The following is a 13,675-nucleotide window of genomic DNA, read 5'->3' as shown; positions in this document are numbered from 1 at the left end:
AAATTTAGCCAGGCGTGGTGGTGTGCACCTGTAGTCCCAGCTACTCGGGAAAGAGGCTGAGGCAAAAGAATAGCTTGAACCCGGGAGGTGGACGTTGCAGTGAGCCGAGATCGCACCACTGCACTCCAGCCTGGGCAACACAGTGAGACTCCGCCTTAAAACCAACCAAAACAAAACAAACCAACCCTAAAGACAGCAGAAGAAAAGAAATAACCAAAGTCCAGAGTGGAATTGAATGCAATTGTGATCCAAAAATCTACACAAAGATTCAACAAAACCAAAAGTTGATTATTTGAAAGAATAAACGAGATAGACCACAAGCTAGATCAATAGAGGGAGACAGAGACAGACAGACAGAAGATCTAAATAACCACAGTAAGAAATGACAAAGATAACATCATACCTGATCCCACAGAAATACCAAAGATCCTCAGAGACTATTGTGAACACCTCTATGTAAGCAAATTAGGAAATCTAGAGGAAATAGATACATTCCTGGAAACATACAACCTCCCAAGATTGAACCAGAAATTTAAAAAAAAAAAAAAAAAGAAAAACCTGAACAGACCAATCAGGAGCTCCTAAATTAAATCAATAATGAAAAAAACTTACCAACCAAAAAAAAAAAAAAAAAAAAAAAAAAAGCAGAAAACAAAAACCCCAGGGCAGATGGATTCACAGCTGAATTCTACCAGACATACAAAGAATTGGTACGAATGCTACTGAAACTATTTCACAAAACCAAGGAGGAAGGACTCCTCCCTGACTCATTCTATGAAGCCAGCATCATCCTGATACCAAAATCTGGCAGGACACAATGAAAAAAGAAAACTTCAGGCCAAAGCCCTGATGAACACAGATGCAAAAATCCTCAATGCAATACTAGCAAATTGAATCCAACAACACAACTAAAAGTCAATGCGTGACAATCAAGTGTGCTTTATTCCTAGAATGTGCGGTTGGTTCAACATACACAAATCAATAATGTGATTCACCACATAAACAGAATTAAAAACAAAAGCCATATGATCATTTCAATAAATGGAGAAAAAGCTTTCAATAAAATCCAACATTCTGGGCCGGGCGCAGTGGCTCACACCTATAATCCTAGCACTTTGGGAGGCCGAGGCAGATGGATCATTTGAGGTCAGGAGTTCGAGACCAGCCTGGTCAACATGATAAAACCCTGTCTCTACTAAAAATACAAAAATTAGTCAGGCATGGTGGCATGTGCCTGTAATCCCACTTACTCAGGAGGCTGACGCAGGAGAATCGCTTAAACCTGGGAGGCAGAGGTTGCAGTGAGCTGAGGTCACGCCACTGCACTCCAGCCTGGGTAACAGAGGGAGACTCTGCCTCAAAAAAAGAAAAAAAAAGAAAAAAATCCAACATCCTTGCATGATAAAAACCCTCAACAAACCAGGCATCAAAGGAATATTCCTCAAAATAGTAAGAATCATCTATGACAAACCCACAGCCTACGTGATACTGAATGATGGCAAAAACTGGAAGCATTCCCCTTGAAAACTGGAAAAGACAAGGATGCCCACTCTCATCACTCCTATTCAACACAGTACTCGAAGTCCTACACAGAACAATCAAGCAAGAGAAAGAAATAAAACGTATTCAAATAGGAAAAGAAGAAATCAAACTATTCCTCTTCTCTGATGGTATGATTCTATACCTAGAAAACCCTAAAGACTCTGACAAAAGGTTCCTAGAACTGATAAATGACTTGAGTAAAGTTTTAGGATATAAAATCAATGTACAAAAATCAGTAACATTTCTATACACCAATAACATTACAGCTGAGAGCCAAATCAAGAATGTAAGCCTATTTACAATAGCAAAGAAAAGAATAAAACACCTAAGAATACAGCTAACCAAGGAGGTGAAAGATCTCTACAGGGAGGACTACAAAACACTGCTGAAAGAAATCAGAGATGATACAAATAAATGAAAAAAAGGATTAGAAGAATCAATATTGTTAGAATAGCAATTCTGCCCAAAGCAATCTACAAATTCAGTGCTATTCCTATCAAACTACCTATGTCACTTTTCACAGAATTGAAAAAAAACTATTCTAAAATTCATATGAAACCAAAAAAGAGCCCGAATAGCCAAAAGAATTCTAAGCAAAAAGAACAAAGCCAGAATATCATATTACTCAACTTCACTATACTAGCGGGATACGATAACCAAAACAGCATGGTACTGGTGGGGGGAAAAAACAAAAAACAAAAAAACACAGACACACAGACCAACAGAACAGAATGCAGAACCCAGAAATAAAGCCCAACCATCTGATCTTTGACAAAGTCAACAAAAATAAGCTGTGGGGAAAAGATGCCTTGTTCAATAAATGGTGCTAACTGGCTAACCATATGCAAAAGAATGAAACTAGACCCCTGCCTATCACCATATAAAAAAATTAAGATGGATTACAGACTTCAATGTAAGACTTCAAATTACAAAAATCCTAGAAGAAAATCTAGGAAATACCAGCCTTAGCAAAGAATTTATGACTAAGTTCTAAAAAGAAACTGCAACAAAAACAAAAATTGACCAGCAGGACCTAGTTAAATTAAAGAGATTCTGTGCAGCAAGAGATACTATCAAGAGGGTAAACAGACAACCTATAGAATGGGAGAAAATATTCAAAATATTCACAAACTATGCACCTAACGAAGGTCTAATATCCAGAATCCATCAAAAACTTAATTCAACAAGTAAAAAGTGACCCCATTAAAAAATGAGCAAAAGACATGGATACTTCTCAAAGGACATAAAAGTGGCCAACAAATATATTTATATAAAAAAGTCATCATCACAAATCATCAGAGAAATGCAAATGAGATACCATCTCACACCAGTCAGAATGGTTTTCTTAAAAACTTAAAAATCTGGCAGATATTGGCAAGGCTGCAGAGAAAAAGGAACACTTACACATTGTTGGTGGGAATGTAAATTAGTTCAGCCACTGTGGAAAGCAGTTTGGAGACTTCTCAAGGAAGTGAGAGTTGAACTATCATTTGACCCAGCAATCCCATTACTGGGTATATACGCAAAGGAAAATAAATCATTCTACCAAAAAGACACATGCACCCGTATGTTCACCATAGCACCATTTACAACAGCAAAGACATGGAATCAACCCAGGTGCCCATCAATGGTGGACTGGATAAAGAAAACAGTACATATATACCATGAAATATTAGGCAGCCATAAAAAAGAATGAAATGTCCTTTGCAGCAACATGGATGCAGCTGGAGGCCACTGTCCTAAGTGAACTAGTGCAGACACAGAAAAGCAAATACTGCATGTACTTACTCATATGTGAGCGCTAAACACTGAGTACACATAGACATAAAGTCAGGAACAACAGACACTGGGGAACAGAATAAGGGGAAGGGAGGATATGAGGCAAGAGTTGAAAAACTAACTACTAGGTACTATGGTCACTACCGGAGTGTGACAGATTCATCTGTACTCCAAACCTCAACATTACACGATATACCTTCGTAACAAACCTGCACTTGTATCTCCTTATTCAAAAATAAAAGTTGAAAAAATGGAAAAAAAAAAAAAAAAAGGTATATAGACTAATAGACTAAGACCGGAAAAGAGAACAGGGACAGGGAAATAATACAATGTAAGTGATCAGCAGCTTTCTCTTTTAACATATACTTTTATGCTATGTTGCAATTTTGAAAATAAATGAACAATTTAAACACATTAACAGAAGCCTCTCACCTGGCAAAATAGGTACAGAACTCAAAAGCATACATTTTAAATCTGAAGAGAGCCAAGGTAACCCCATAGGCCACCTCCTTCATTGATGGATGAAACACACGCCCTGGGATGTGGCTCCCCAAGATGCCAGGCCAAGGGAGCAGGGAGCAGGCCCACCTCAGCAGATATCCTATTCTTATGGTGCCTTCACCTTTTCTTCAGAGATTTCAACTTCACAAATGTGAAACCCACAGGTTCTTCTTGAGTTGGAGACATCTGAATAAATTAACACTTTATGAGCCAGTGGGACCTAAGAGCAGGGCTAGTGTTCACTCACCTATGCCTCATGACTTGAACGAAGTCCTTGCTCTTTAACTGGAAGTACAGCTCTGTCATTCCCTCCACACGACAAAGTACCACCTCCAGACAGAGTGTTTTCAACACTCCATGAAATTTTGGCAGCAGAAAGAACACAGCATTCATGAACCTGGCAGGGAAGGGAATTGGTGAGAGGAGGGCCAAGGACTCTCCTGCCCCCACAGGATCCCTGGACTGCCCATACCTGTCTGCAAGAGGAGGGAAGCTCTTGGTCACTTTATTCAAGCACACAATAAACTTGTCCTCCATAGTATTCTGATGTTGCTTCAATTGTTTTGCAACCAGTTCACACAGAGACTCCTCCAGTATCTGAAAAATTAAGTTTATTTTCAAATACACAAAAGTGGAAATGTAGGTTAAGCACTGAAAGCAAGGTTTATCTTGAGTATTTAAGTGAGCCCAATGAAGGTGCTCAATGTTATCACCTACAACAAGGTAGATGATGGGACAGTAGGTGCTGGGGATGTCTGCTGGTCTACACTGACCATCGCACACCCTTAGGCTCCGGATCCTTGAGTTCCTACACCTCGGTGAGCCAGTCCACATCACTGTGCTCTGTGCTGAGCACCCAGGTGTCTGGCTCATGTAGATGTCAGACCAATGAAGATTAGTGTTTCCTACTGACACCAAAACACTTGGTAGGACCAGTAAGTCCTTTGAGAAGCTAAGCTAAATATTATTTGAGACATATTTTATGATGTTCAGATTTCTGATAAAAAATATTCACATGGACTAGAATTTTCAAGCAATTCTATTCACACAGCAGTCCCTATCACTGTACTGTCTGCTCACGTCCTGCCTCTTTTCACCAAGTGTTGCTACCTGTTATATATTCATCTGTGTACCATCTGTCTCCCCTCCCCAACTGCCAGCTCCTCAAGGGCAGGGACATGACCTGTCCTGTTCCCTACTGCATCCCTAGAACCAGAAAGTCCTCAAATGTCCTCCACACAGAGAAGCACTCAGTAGAGTCCACTGGAAGGAAGCAACGGAAAACACTGCTGTCCTTTCTGGCTCACCTCCTTCCTCACAAACATCAGAAAGAGGCATAGGCAACGTTTCAAAGTCACAAAGACAGAAGAGTTTTTCAATGCAAACTCAACACAGACTGAGCGCCTCAAATCTGAAAATCCAGAATCCTCCAAAATGTAAAACGTTTTGAGCCTCAGAATGACACTCAACAAAACGTTCACTGGAGCATTTGAATTTTGAATTTTTGAATTAGGGATGTTCAAACAGTAACTATCATGAAAATATTGCAAAACCAGAAAATGGAAACACTCCTGGTCCCAAGCATTTTGGAACAGAGATACTGAATCTGTAGTATGAGGCTATTTTTAAATTATCTTAAGAAAAACCCTCAAAATCACAAATTTCAATGGCCTGAACCCCATATAGAATACATATAGTATTACACTACCAATTCATCAGATGTCTTTTTATTGAAAGTATTTAATACGACACAATGAAATGATCACAATCTAGCAAGTAAAGAAAGCAAGTTATAAAACAGTATAACAGAGACCAAGGACAGTGGAGCTATGTGCCACAGGTGCTGAGGGACGTTGCGTGGGAAGAGTGCGAGCCTCTCTTACTGACTTCTTTTTATTTTTTTTGAGATGGAGTCTCACTCTGTCGCCCAGGCTGGAGTGCAGTGGTGTGATCTCAGCTCACTCCAACCTCCGCCTCCCAGGTTCAAGGGATTCTCCTGCCTCAGCCTCCCAAGTAGCTGGGATTATGGGCGTGTGCCACCGTGCCCAGCTAATTTTTGTATTTTTTGTGGAGGCAGCGTTTCACTATTTTGACCAGGCTGGTCTTGAACTCCTGACCTCAAGTGATCTGCCTGCCTTGGTCTCCCAAAGTGCTGGGATTACAGGCATGAGCCACAGCACCCGGCCTCTTACCAACTTCTTTATGTTTACTCTGCTTTCTAAATTTCTACGATAAATCTGTATCACTTTTATATTCAGAAAAATATATGTAAAACAGAAGTGTTTTTTCTTCTTAAGTTGAAATTTAAGTCATGAGAAATTAAACCTGGGGATCTACTGTAACTTGCTCCATTTATGGTGGAAATGAAGCATATTATGTAGATTTAAACCTCATATTTGGGGATGTTAGAATCATCTTGTAAAAAAGTTATACTGAATTTAAAAAATCTGTTTATTTATAAAAATAGCGGATAATCCCTAAAATGAATTACAAGTAATGTTTGATCTTCCCAAAGGGGTCATCTTAATTTTATTTTAAATCCAAACAAATCCATACTTGGTGACATGGACAAGGGTCCAATCACAGCACTGGGCCGACTGGTGCCTGCTCAGGACCACCTGGCTTCTCCTGAGCCTCTCCTCATCCAGCCCGACAGTGACTGTGGCCTGGACTCTACTCTGTCCTTTCTTTCAGGAGAGTAACTGAGCTGGGGGTGCAAACTTGAGAATCATGAACACAAAGGCAGTCTATATAAAGCCATGAGGCTGGATGAGGCGGGCAGGGGAGCAGTGAGTGAGGCCAAAGCCAAGCTGTGGAGGTGGTCAGGGAAATGCAGCTGAGGAAAGGGAGAAGGGGCTGCCACAGGAAGAGGATAGGAGCCAAGAGTGTCCTCAGGGTGTGACCAGCTGGGCCACCCAGACAGGCTCTGCAGCAGCAAGATCCCCAGGGATCCACAGAGCACCTTATCCCAGTGATGACCCTGAAACCCACTACCCTGCTTGGGCAACATGGCGAAACCTTGTTTCTACAAAAAAATACAAAAATTAGCCAGGCATGGTGGCATATGCCTGTAGTCCCAGCTACTCGGGAGGCTAAGGTGGGAGGATGGCTTGAGCCCAGGAGTGCAAGGCTGCAGTGAGCTATGATTACACCACTGCACTCCAGCCCAGGTGACAGAGCAAGACCCTAGCTCTAAAAAGACTTTAAAACAATAAAGAACATTTTACTTCTTCATTCATTCCTCTTATCTGAACAGCGCACTGCACTTAAAAACGTTCAGTTAGGCTCATCTCAGTCCTGTCCAGTGGGCAAAGCAGCAGAGCTGAGAGGGTCGCCTGGGAGGTCCCTGCCCCTGTTCAACAGCTACACCAAAAACTGCAAGGGGAGGAATGGACTGGGAGAGGACAGCAGCTATCTACCAGGACAATTTCCTCCACAAGGAAATCCTGAGACCAAGTTCACAGTAATAAAAGCTGGTTAAATACTCTCATCCTGATTTTACATTACCAAGTCGGTTGCTGATCTCTCCATGCTCACCAAGTTTCCAAGGTGTTTAAAAATCATGTGCCCTCTCTAAAAAACTGAGTATTATATTTGCTATATTATAGTAAGAAACAGTAAAATATTAATAAATGCAGATGCCCATTTTGTTTCTAATACCATTCAAGAAATAAACATGTAAGTATCAAGGGTCATAACAAATCAAAATAGAGTAAGAGGTATTTATTGAAAATTGCGTAGCACACTCACGTTTTTCCTCTCCATAACATATCGAAGTATAAGTCCTAGAACTTCTGCTGCAGCGGCATACACTTCTTTATATCTTACAAAGGACATATTATTCACCAAAGCCTGAAAGTATCTACAATAAACACAGAAAAGACATATACATCAAATAAACCATTGTTGTTCCATAAATATAAATGACAATTTTCCCTCTCATGTCATATTGACAGCCTAAGTTGAGGAAATCTAAATATAGAATGTGATGCAAATTCCATGCACAAATGCACACATCAGCATGTATGTAAGGGTGCCCGATGTCATAACCGCATATAAGGCAGTCTGCTGTCCCATCATGCAGAACCGCTGCAGCTGGACCACCCCACAAGGCTGAACAGACAGAAAGGTGCAGTGAAAGAAAGAGCTACTATCCAAGATCACGGGACACTGACTCCCTTTCAAAACCCACCTACTATAGCAGGACAAGGACAATAAAATGAGAAAGAGCATACTCCCAGTGCCATCTGTGTGAGGAGGCTTCCCAGGGAGCCGCCCATTCACTGTCAGCACTCAGGGGACTCTGCAAGGTTATCCTGGCGTAGAAGCCAAAGCCCCAGCCAGTGACTATCTAAAAGTAGCCGAGTTCCCACTGAGGCTGCTACAAAGCTGGCTGCCTCAGCCCTGAGGTCATGTGTCGTCTCTGGCACCAGTAACTGGTCCGACGGTGCTGGGGGGCCAACGCGGAGGACCAAACAGAGAGAGTGATTGGGCAGGGCAGGCGGAAACCCAGGGAGTGGCCAGGAGTCAACACTGACTTCACAACCCTCAGGAGCAGGACAAAGATGTCCTGCTCCTTTTATGATGTCCCGGAACCATCTTTCTGAGGCCTCTTGTCTTGGCATGTCACACCCAGCTGCCCTAGCTCCCAGGCAGGACGGTGCAGCCCAGCGTCTACCAGCCCTCACGGTCAGAGAGCCCAGAACAAAGCCTCCTGAGGGGCCTGCATTACTTTTGGGGATAAATGTTCAGAATATCAGTTTAGAAAATAAGAAATACTTAACACCTCTCACCTGCCAGTACGTATATGAAAAAATTACACTGTTTTAAACACCTACATTTCTCATTTGCCCCAAACATATTTTTTCTTCCAAAAAAATCTAAATCCATCTTCCTAAATTTAGGTAGAAAAAAAAATTTTTTGGTACAGATGGGGTCTTGCTATGCTGTCCAGGCTGGTCTCAAACTCCTGGACTCAAGCAATCCTCCTGCCTTGGCCTCTCAAATGTGTTAGAGTTACAGGCATGAGCCACCATGCATGACCCAGAAACATTTGTAACATGGGTCTGGTCCTTAAATTTATCAAAACTGCACCATACTGAAGTCTGTCAATCCAGTTTGGGTAGACGTGACCTAAAAAATAATCAAGCAAACACGTACTCGCTACTCTGGATGCCACACTGAGGGTCATAGGGAGGCAGGTCATTGGCCATCACGATGCCTAGCAATTGAATCCCTACTGAGTTGTCTTTAGAATTAGGATCTTTACCGGAAAACTTTTCAAATATTAACCTGAAACATAAGCACAAAGGAGAAAATTGAGACTGTCACATAATCAAATAAAAAGAAGGAAGACAAATACAGAATTTTATTTTTTTGAGACAGAGTCTCACTCTCGCCCAGGCTGGAGTGCAGTGGCGCGATTGGGACGGAGTCTTGGAGTCTCGCTTTGTCACCCAGGCTGGAGTGCAGCTGGCGCGATCTCGGCTCGCTGCAAGCTCTGCCTCCTGGGTTCACGCCGTTCTCCTGCCTCAGCCTCCCAAGTAGCTGGGACTACAGGCGCCTGCCACCACACCCGGCTAATTTTTTGTATTTTTTAGTAAAGACGGGGTTTCACCATGTTAGCCAGGATGGTCTCAATCTCCTGACCTCGTAATCCGCCCGCCTCGGCCTCCCAAAGAGCTGGGATTACAGGCGTGAGCCACCGTGCCCGGCCAAATACAGAATTTTCTAAAGCTAATCTTCAGGGTAAGAAATGCTTTTTCTTTATTTCTGTTTCTTCCCCAGGTCTAGCTTTGACTTTATAGAAATGCTTTCTTTTTCTTTTCCCATATCCAATACCCCTGCTTGCTAACACCTCCTGTTCACATCCAGGTTCCTCCAGCTTTGTAACACTGGCAATTTTATCGCCCTCATATTTTAATTATTTGCCTAAATTCTCCCTTAGTTGATAGCAAAACTTTTTGAAAGTTTTAGCTTGCCTTAGGCTACAAAAAAAGGAATTACACACAAGTCCTACCCACCTCCCACCACCCTCTACCCCATGGGCCAATGGAGGGTGGTGCCCCTCCCCAGAGTGGGGACATCAGAGGCAAGCTGAGGCAGAGGTCAGGGCCACTGGAGGGCGCGAGACATGCATCTGGTGCCACACTCTGGAGGCTGTGGTTTTATAGTAACAATAAATTATTTTCTTCCTCCTATCATTTCATGTAATTAAATATCACTGTAATCATCATTTACCACACACCACATTTTAACCTAAATTTCTAAACAATACTGCAAAAACCAGTAAACATACCTATAAGGGATGGATAAACAATCCTTCCAGCACTCGACAAGGGTCTTTATAATTTCAAGGTTGTGTCTAAACACAGCTCTTTTTGGATGAAAGACATGTTTCATTAGGAAATTAAGCAATCGATTTGCTAACACTTCATCTTTAGGGACCCCCTGAAAAGGTACAGAAATTCTATATTAATATGCGGCATTCCATTCTGGAAAAGCATTTTTTAACTCGAGTTCATTTATAAAAGAAATCTGGCATTTTACGTGAGTCTGGCTCCTGTTCAAAGCCCTGTGATTTTTCAGAAACAGACAACAACAAAGGCTGACCTGGCAAGAGGACCAGGCACCACCGGCGCTGCAGTCTCGGAGCTGCCGTCCAGGGTGCAGGCTGCCAGCCGCCATGCCCCATGCAAACTCCTCTGCTTTCCTCCCTGGAGCCTCCATGCCTAGGACCCTTTATCTGAGGCCCTGGACAGGGGTCACCTGCAGGGCAGGGGAGCAGCATGAAGGCACTTTCCCCACTCTGACTCAGTATCCAGTGCTTTCTGACTCAGCTCTTCCCCATAAAACTGCAGAGCCTCCTGTTCGGGGCCTCCCAACGGTGAGACGGCCCATGTCTGTGCTAATCCATCTGGATGCTGAGCAGTGCACCACTCTAGGGGCAAACAGAACAGGGGGAGTCTCCCTCCAGTGTTAGCCTCTCACTTCCATGACTCCAGAGTGAGTAAAAGCTTCACGGCAACCTTCTTTCTGGCTTGCTGTTGCTGTATTCAGCTACCCCAAGCCTGGCAGTTCCACTCTCTTGAGTTCAGCTGAGCCGCTGACAGCTACATCAATCTCTTCCAACGGACCCTTTAGTTAAACTAAACCCCTCTTAATTTTTTCATTTTATTAAGCAGAAAACAAAGTATTTCATTACACTAAGACAAAGAAATCTAAATTTGGTTAACTGTGAAACAAATGAGATAGGCACATCCAGAGACAAGCTTATGAGAAAGCTCCATGTATTTTTGTGTGGGCGGGCGGGGGTGTGGGGGTGTGGGGAGCTGGGGGAACATAGTCTCACTCTGTCACCCAGGCTGGAGCACAATAGTGCAATTTCAGCTCACCACAACATCCGCCTCCCGGGTTTAAGCAATTCTCCTGCCTCAGCCTCCCGAATAGCTGGGATTATAGACATGCGGCACCACGCCCAGTTAATTTTTGCATTTTTTCAGTACAGATAAGGTTTCACCATGTTGGCCAGGCTGGTCTCAAACTCCTGACTTCAAGTGATCTGCCTGCCTTGGTCTTCCAAAGTGCTGGGATTACAGGTGTGAGCCATCATGCCTGGCCCCGCATGTGTATATTATATTTAATACAGACTGTTCCTACTATCTCCTCACATGAAAACGTTTGTATGCTGTCAGTGTCCACAGTTTTAAACGAGTAGGCAAAGCTCCAACACACACGTCTACACTGGTGGGTATTGCATTTGCCTCAACATAACATGGTGTTATCATCTGGCAGCTACTGCTTTAGCCCTAATCTTGCCATTCCTGGTATCAGTCAATACTCTGGGAGTAGAGAAGCTGGCACAAATGCCAACATCCAGGGAATTCAGGACAGAAGTCCTCAGAGCCTCCCATTCAGGGTTGGTTGACATTCAGTTTACACATAGTTTTAATAAATTTGCAATCTCATTTCTAAGGCAAGTAAAGGCAGCAAACAAAACAAAACAAACACCTGACAGCTTCACAAGAAAAGCAAGGTCAGACTAATTACCAAAGGCAAAGGAAACAAAACAAAACCAAAGCAGGCTGAGGCCATTTGGTTTAGGAGCACACCAGCAATGTAGCAACAAATGCTGAAAACCATAGCATAGTCAGTGAGAGGGACCTGAATTATGTGTCACAGGCTCTACAGGCTATTGGCAAAGGATAATATATTAACATAAAAGATGCATCAATCCTTACTGTCGGAGTGGCCAAGCCTGTCCATGAAAGAATAGTGGCCACTATCTCAACCACCATGTAGTGAATTCCTTCTCCTCCATTGTTTTCAGAAGCAGCCAGCTGCAGCAAGGGGCTAAGCCAGTGCTTCGCGTAAGGGCGAAAGACCTACAAGAGGATGTAAAAGTCAAACATCAAAGAATGGTCTTAAATTGCCAAAATATTAATACAAGACTGTATCTTCCATCAGCTAAAATTTTATACTATGACTGGACCTAAAGCCGAAAGGGAGGTAAGCACGTTAAAGTGAAGTCATTAGTGTGGGCCCTAATCCAGTATGACTGGTGTCCTTATTAAAAGAGGAAATCAGGACACAGAGACAGATACAAGGGGAAGATGTGGCGAAGACACAGAGAGAATGCCTCTGACACACCACACAGTACTTGAGGCTGCCAGAGGCTGGGAGCAGCCTGGACCAGGCTCTCTCATAGCTCTCGAAGGAACCAACCCTGCCAGCAGCTTGATCTCAGGCCACGGCTGTCTGAGTCCCCCCAGTATGGCACCCTGAGACCACGTGCCCAGGGTGTGAAGAATCAGGTGAGCCCTGAGGAAAGCAGGTGCTGCTGCAGCCCTAGAGCAATCTGTCAGGGACTTCCTGACAGACTCGCCACGTCTGCAGAGCTGCCCAGAATGACCTTCTACGGAGCCAAGAGGATGGTGTCACCCCACCACTTAGTGCCCTTAGTCGTTCCCTGGTGCTCAATGAATGAGCCCAACCCTCTGCATAGCTCTGGATAGCCTGGCCTGGCTCTGGTCCAGGCCACACTCCCACAGCCCAGGCAGTCAGTGCAGACCTGCATGGCTCACCCAGGGACCACCCGTGCTATGCTACTCCTTCTCTGCCTAGTGCAAACTCTAACTGCACTTCACCACGTCTAGCTCAAAGGCCTTTCCAAAATCGACTCCAAGACGCTCCTACGTTACAAACTCAGCAACTGCCTAAGAGTCAGCCGTTTTTCATATAGAGTTAACAGGAATATTTTCTCCCCGCCTCCACCCCCCGCTTTTTTTTTTCTACTATAAGGAAAGAACGTTGGCAGCCATTAGAAAGCGGCTACATGTACTTTATACAAAGACCACTTCTAACTCACGAGAGGTGAATTTACATGTGTTAAAAACGATAAAAGAATGGTGATGAACAAGTAGATAAATATTGGATGGCTAATCAGAGAACAAAAATGTCATGCTCTGTCCCTTTATATTTTCCTTTTTTGTGTGTTTTTAAGTATATTCACAGAATTGCAATTGATTCATTCATAGAATTGAATAAACAGACTTATAGAATCTATTCAAAGAATAAACAAATAATCAATTTTCAAAAAATAAAGAAATAATCAATTACTTACCTCTTCTGTATTAATAACAAGCTTGGCTAAGAAGAGACGGATATTTAATGGTACTAATGGATTTCCCAGTTTGCCATGGAGGAATTTCATCCAAGGAGGAAGATCTCTTGGCACTGAATCCTAAAATAAAACATTCAAAATTACCTTAAAAAGTGGAATAAAATAATGATACATTTTGATATTATGGAAAAACAATGATAAAGTAAGACATGAACAAAAAAAATCACATTT

General features: G+C 42.9%; 1 protein-coding gene across 4 annotated transcripts in view; it reads right to left on the bottom strand.

Moving 5' to 3' along the window:
• PRKDC (protein kinase, DNA-activated, catalytic subunit) overlaps positions 1-13,675 on the bottom strand; it is a 185,032-nt gene that overhangs the window by 70,191 nt on the left and 101,166 nt on the right. For all 4 annotated transcript variants that reach the window (XM_032759820.2, XM_032759822.2, XM_032759821.2 and 1 more), the window contains exons 48-54: positions 13,445-13,564; positions 12,063-12,206; positions 10,121-10,272; positions 8,983-9,114; positions 7,573-7,684; positions 4,295-4,419; positions 4,070-4,219 (exon numbers count right to left, since the gene is read on the bottom strand). In XM_032759820.2, the coding sequence (XP_032615711.1) occupies positions 4,070-4,219; positions 4,295-4,419; positions 7,573-7,684; positions 8,983-9,114; positions 10,121-10,272; positions 12,063-12,206; positions 13,445-13,564 (935 nt within the window). The remainder of the gene's footprint in view (positions 1-4,069; positions 4,220-4,294; positions 4,420-7,572; positions 7,685-8,982; positions 9,115-10,120; positions 10,273-12,062; positions 12,207-13,444; positions 13,565-13,675) is intronic.

This window comes from Hylobates moloch, unplaced genomic scaffold, assembly GCF_009828535.3.
Source record: "Hylobates moloch isolate HMO894 unplaced genomic scaffold, HMol_V3 SCAFFOLD_9, whole genome shotgun sequence".
Lineage (NCBI taxonomy): Eukaryota > Metazoa > Chordata > Mammalia > Primates > Hylobatidae > Hylobates > Hylobates moloch.
Note: the sequence above shows the minus strand (reverse complement) of the source record. Positions and strands in the feature narration are given on the sequence as shown.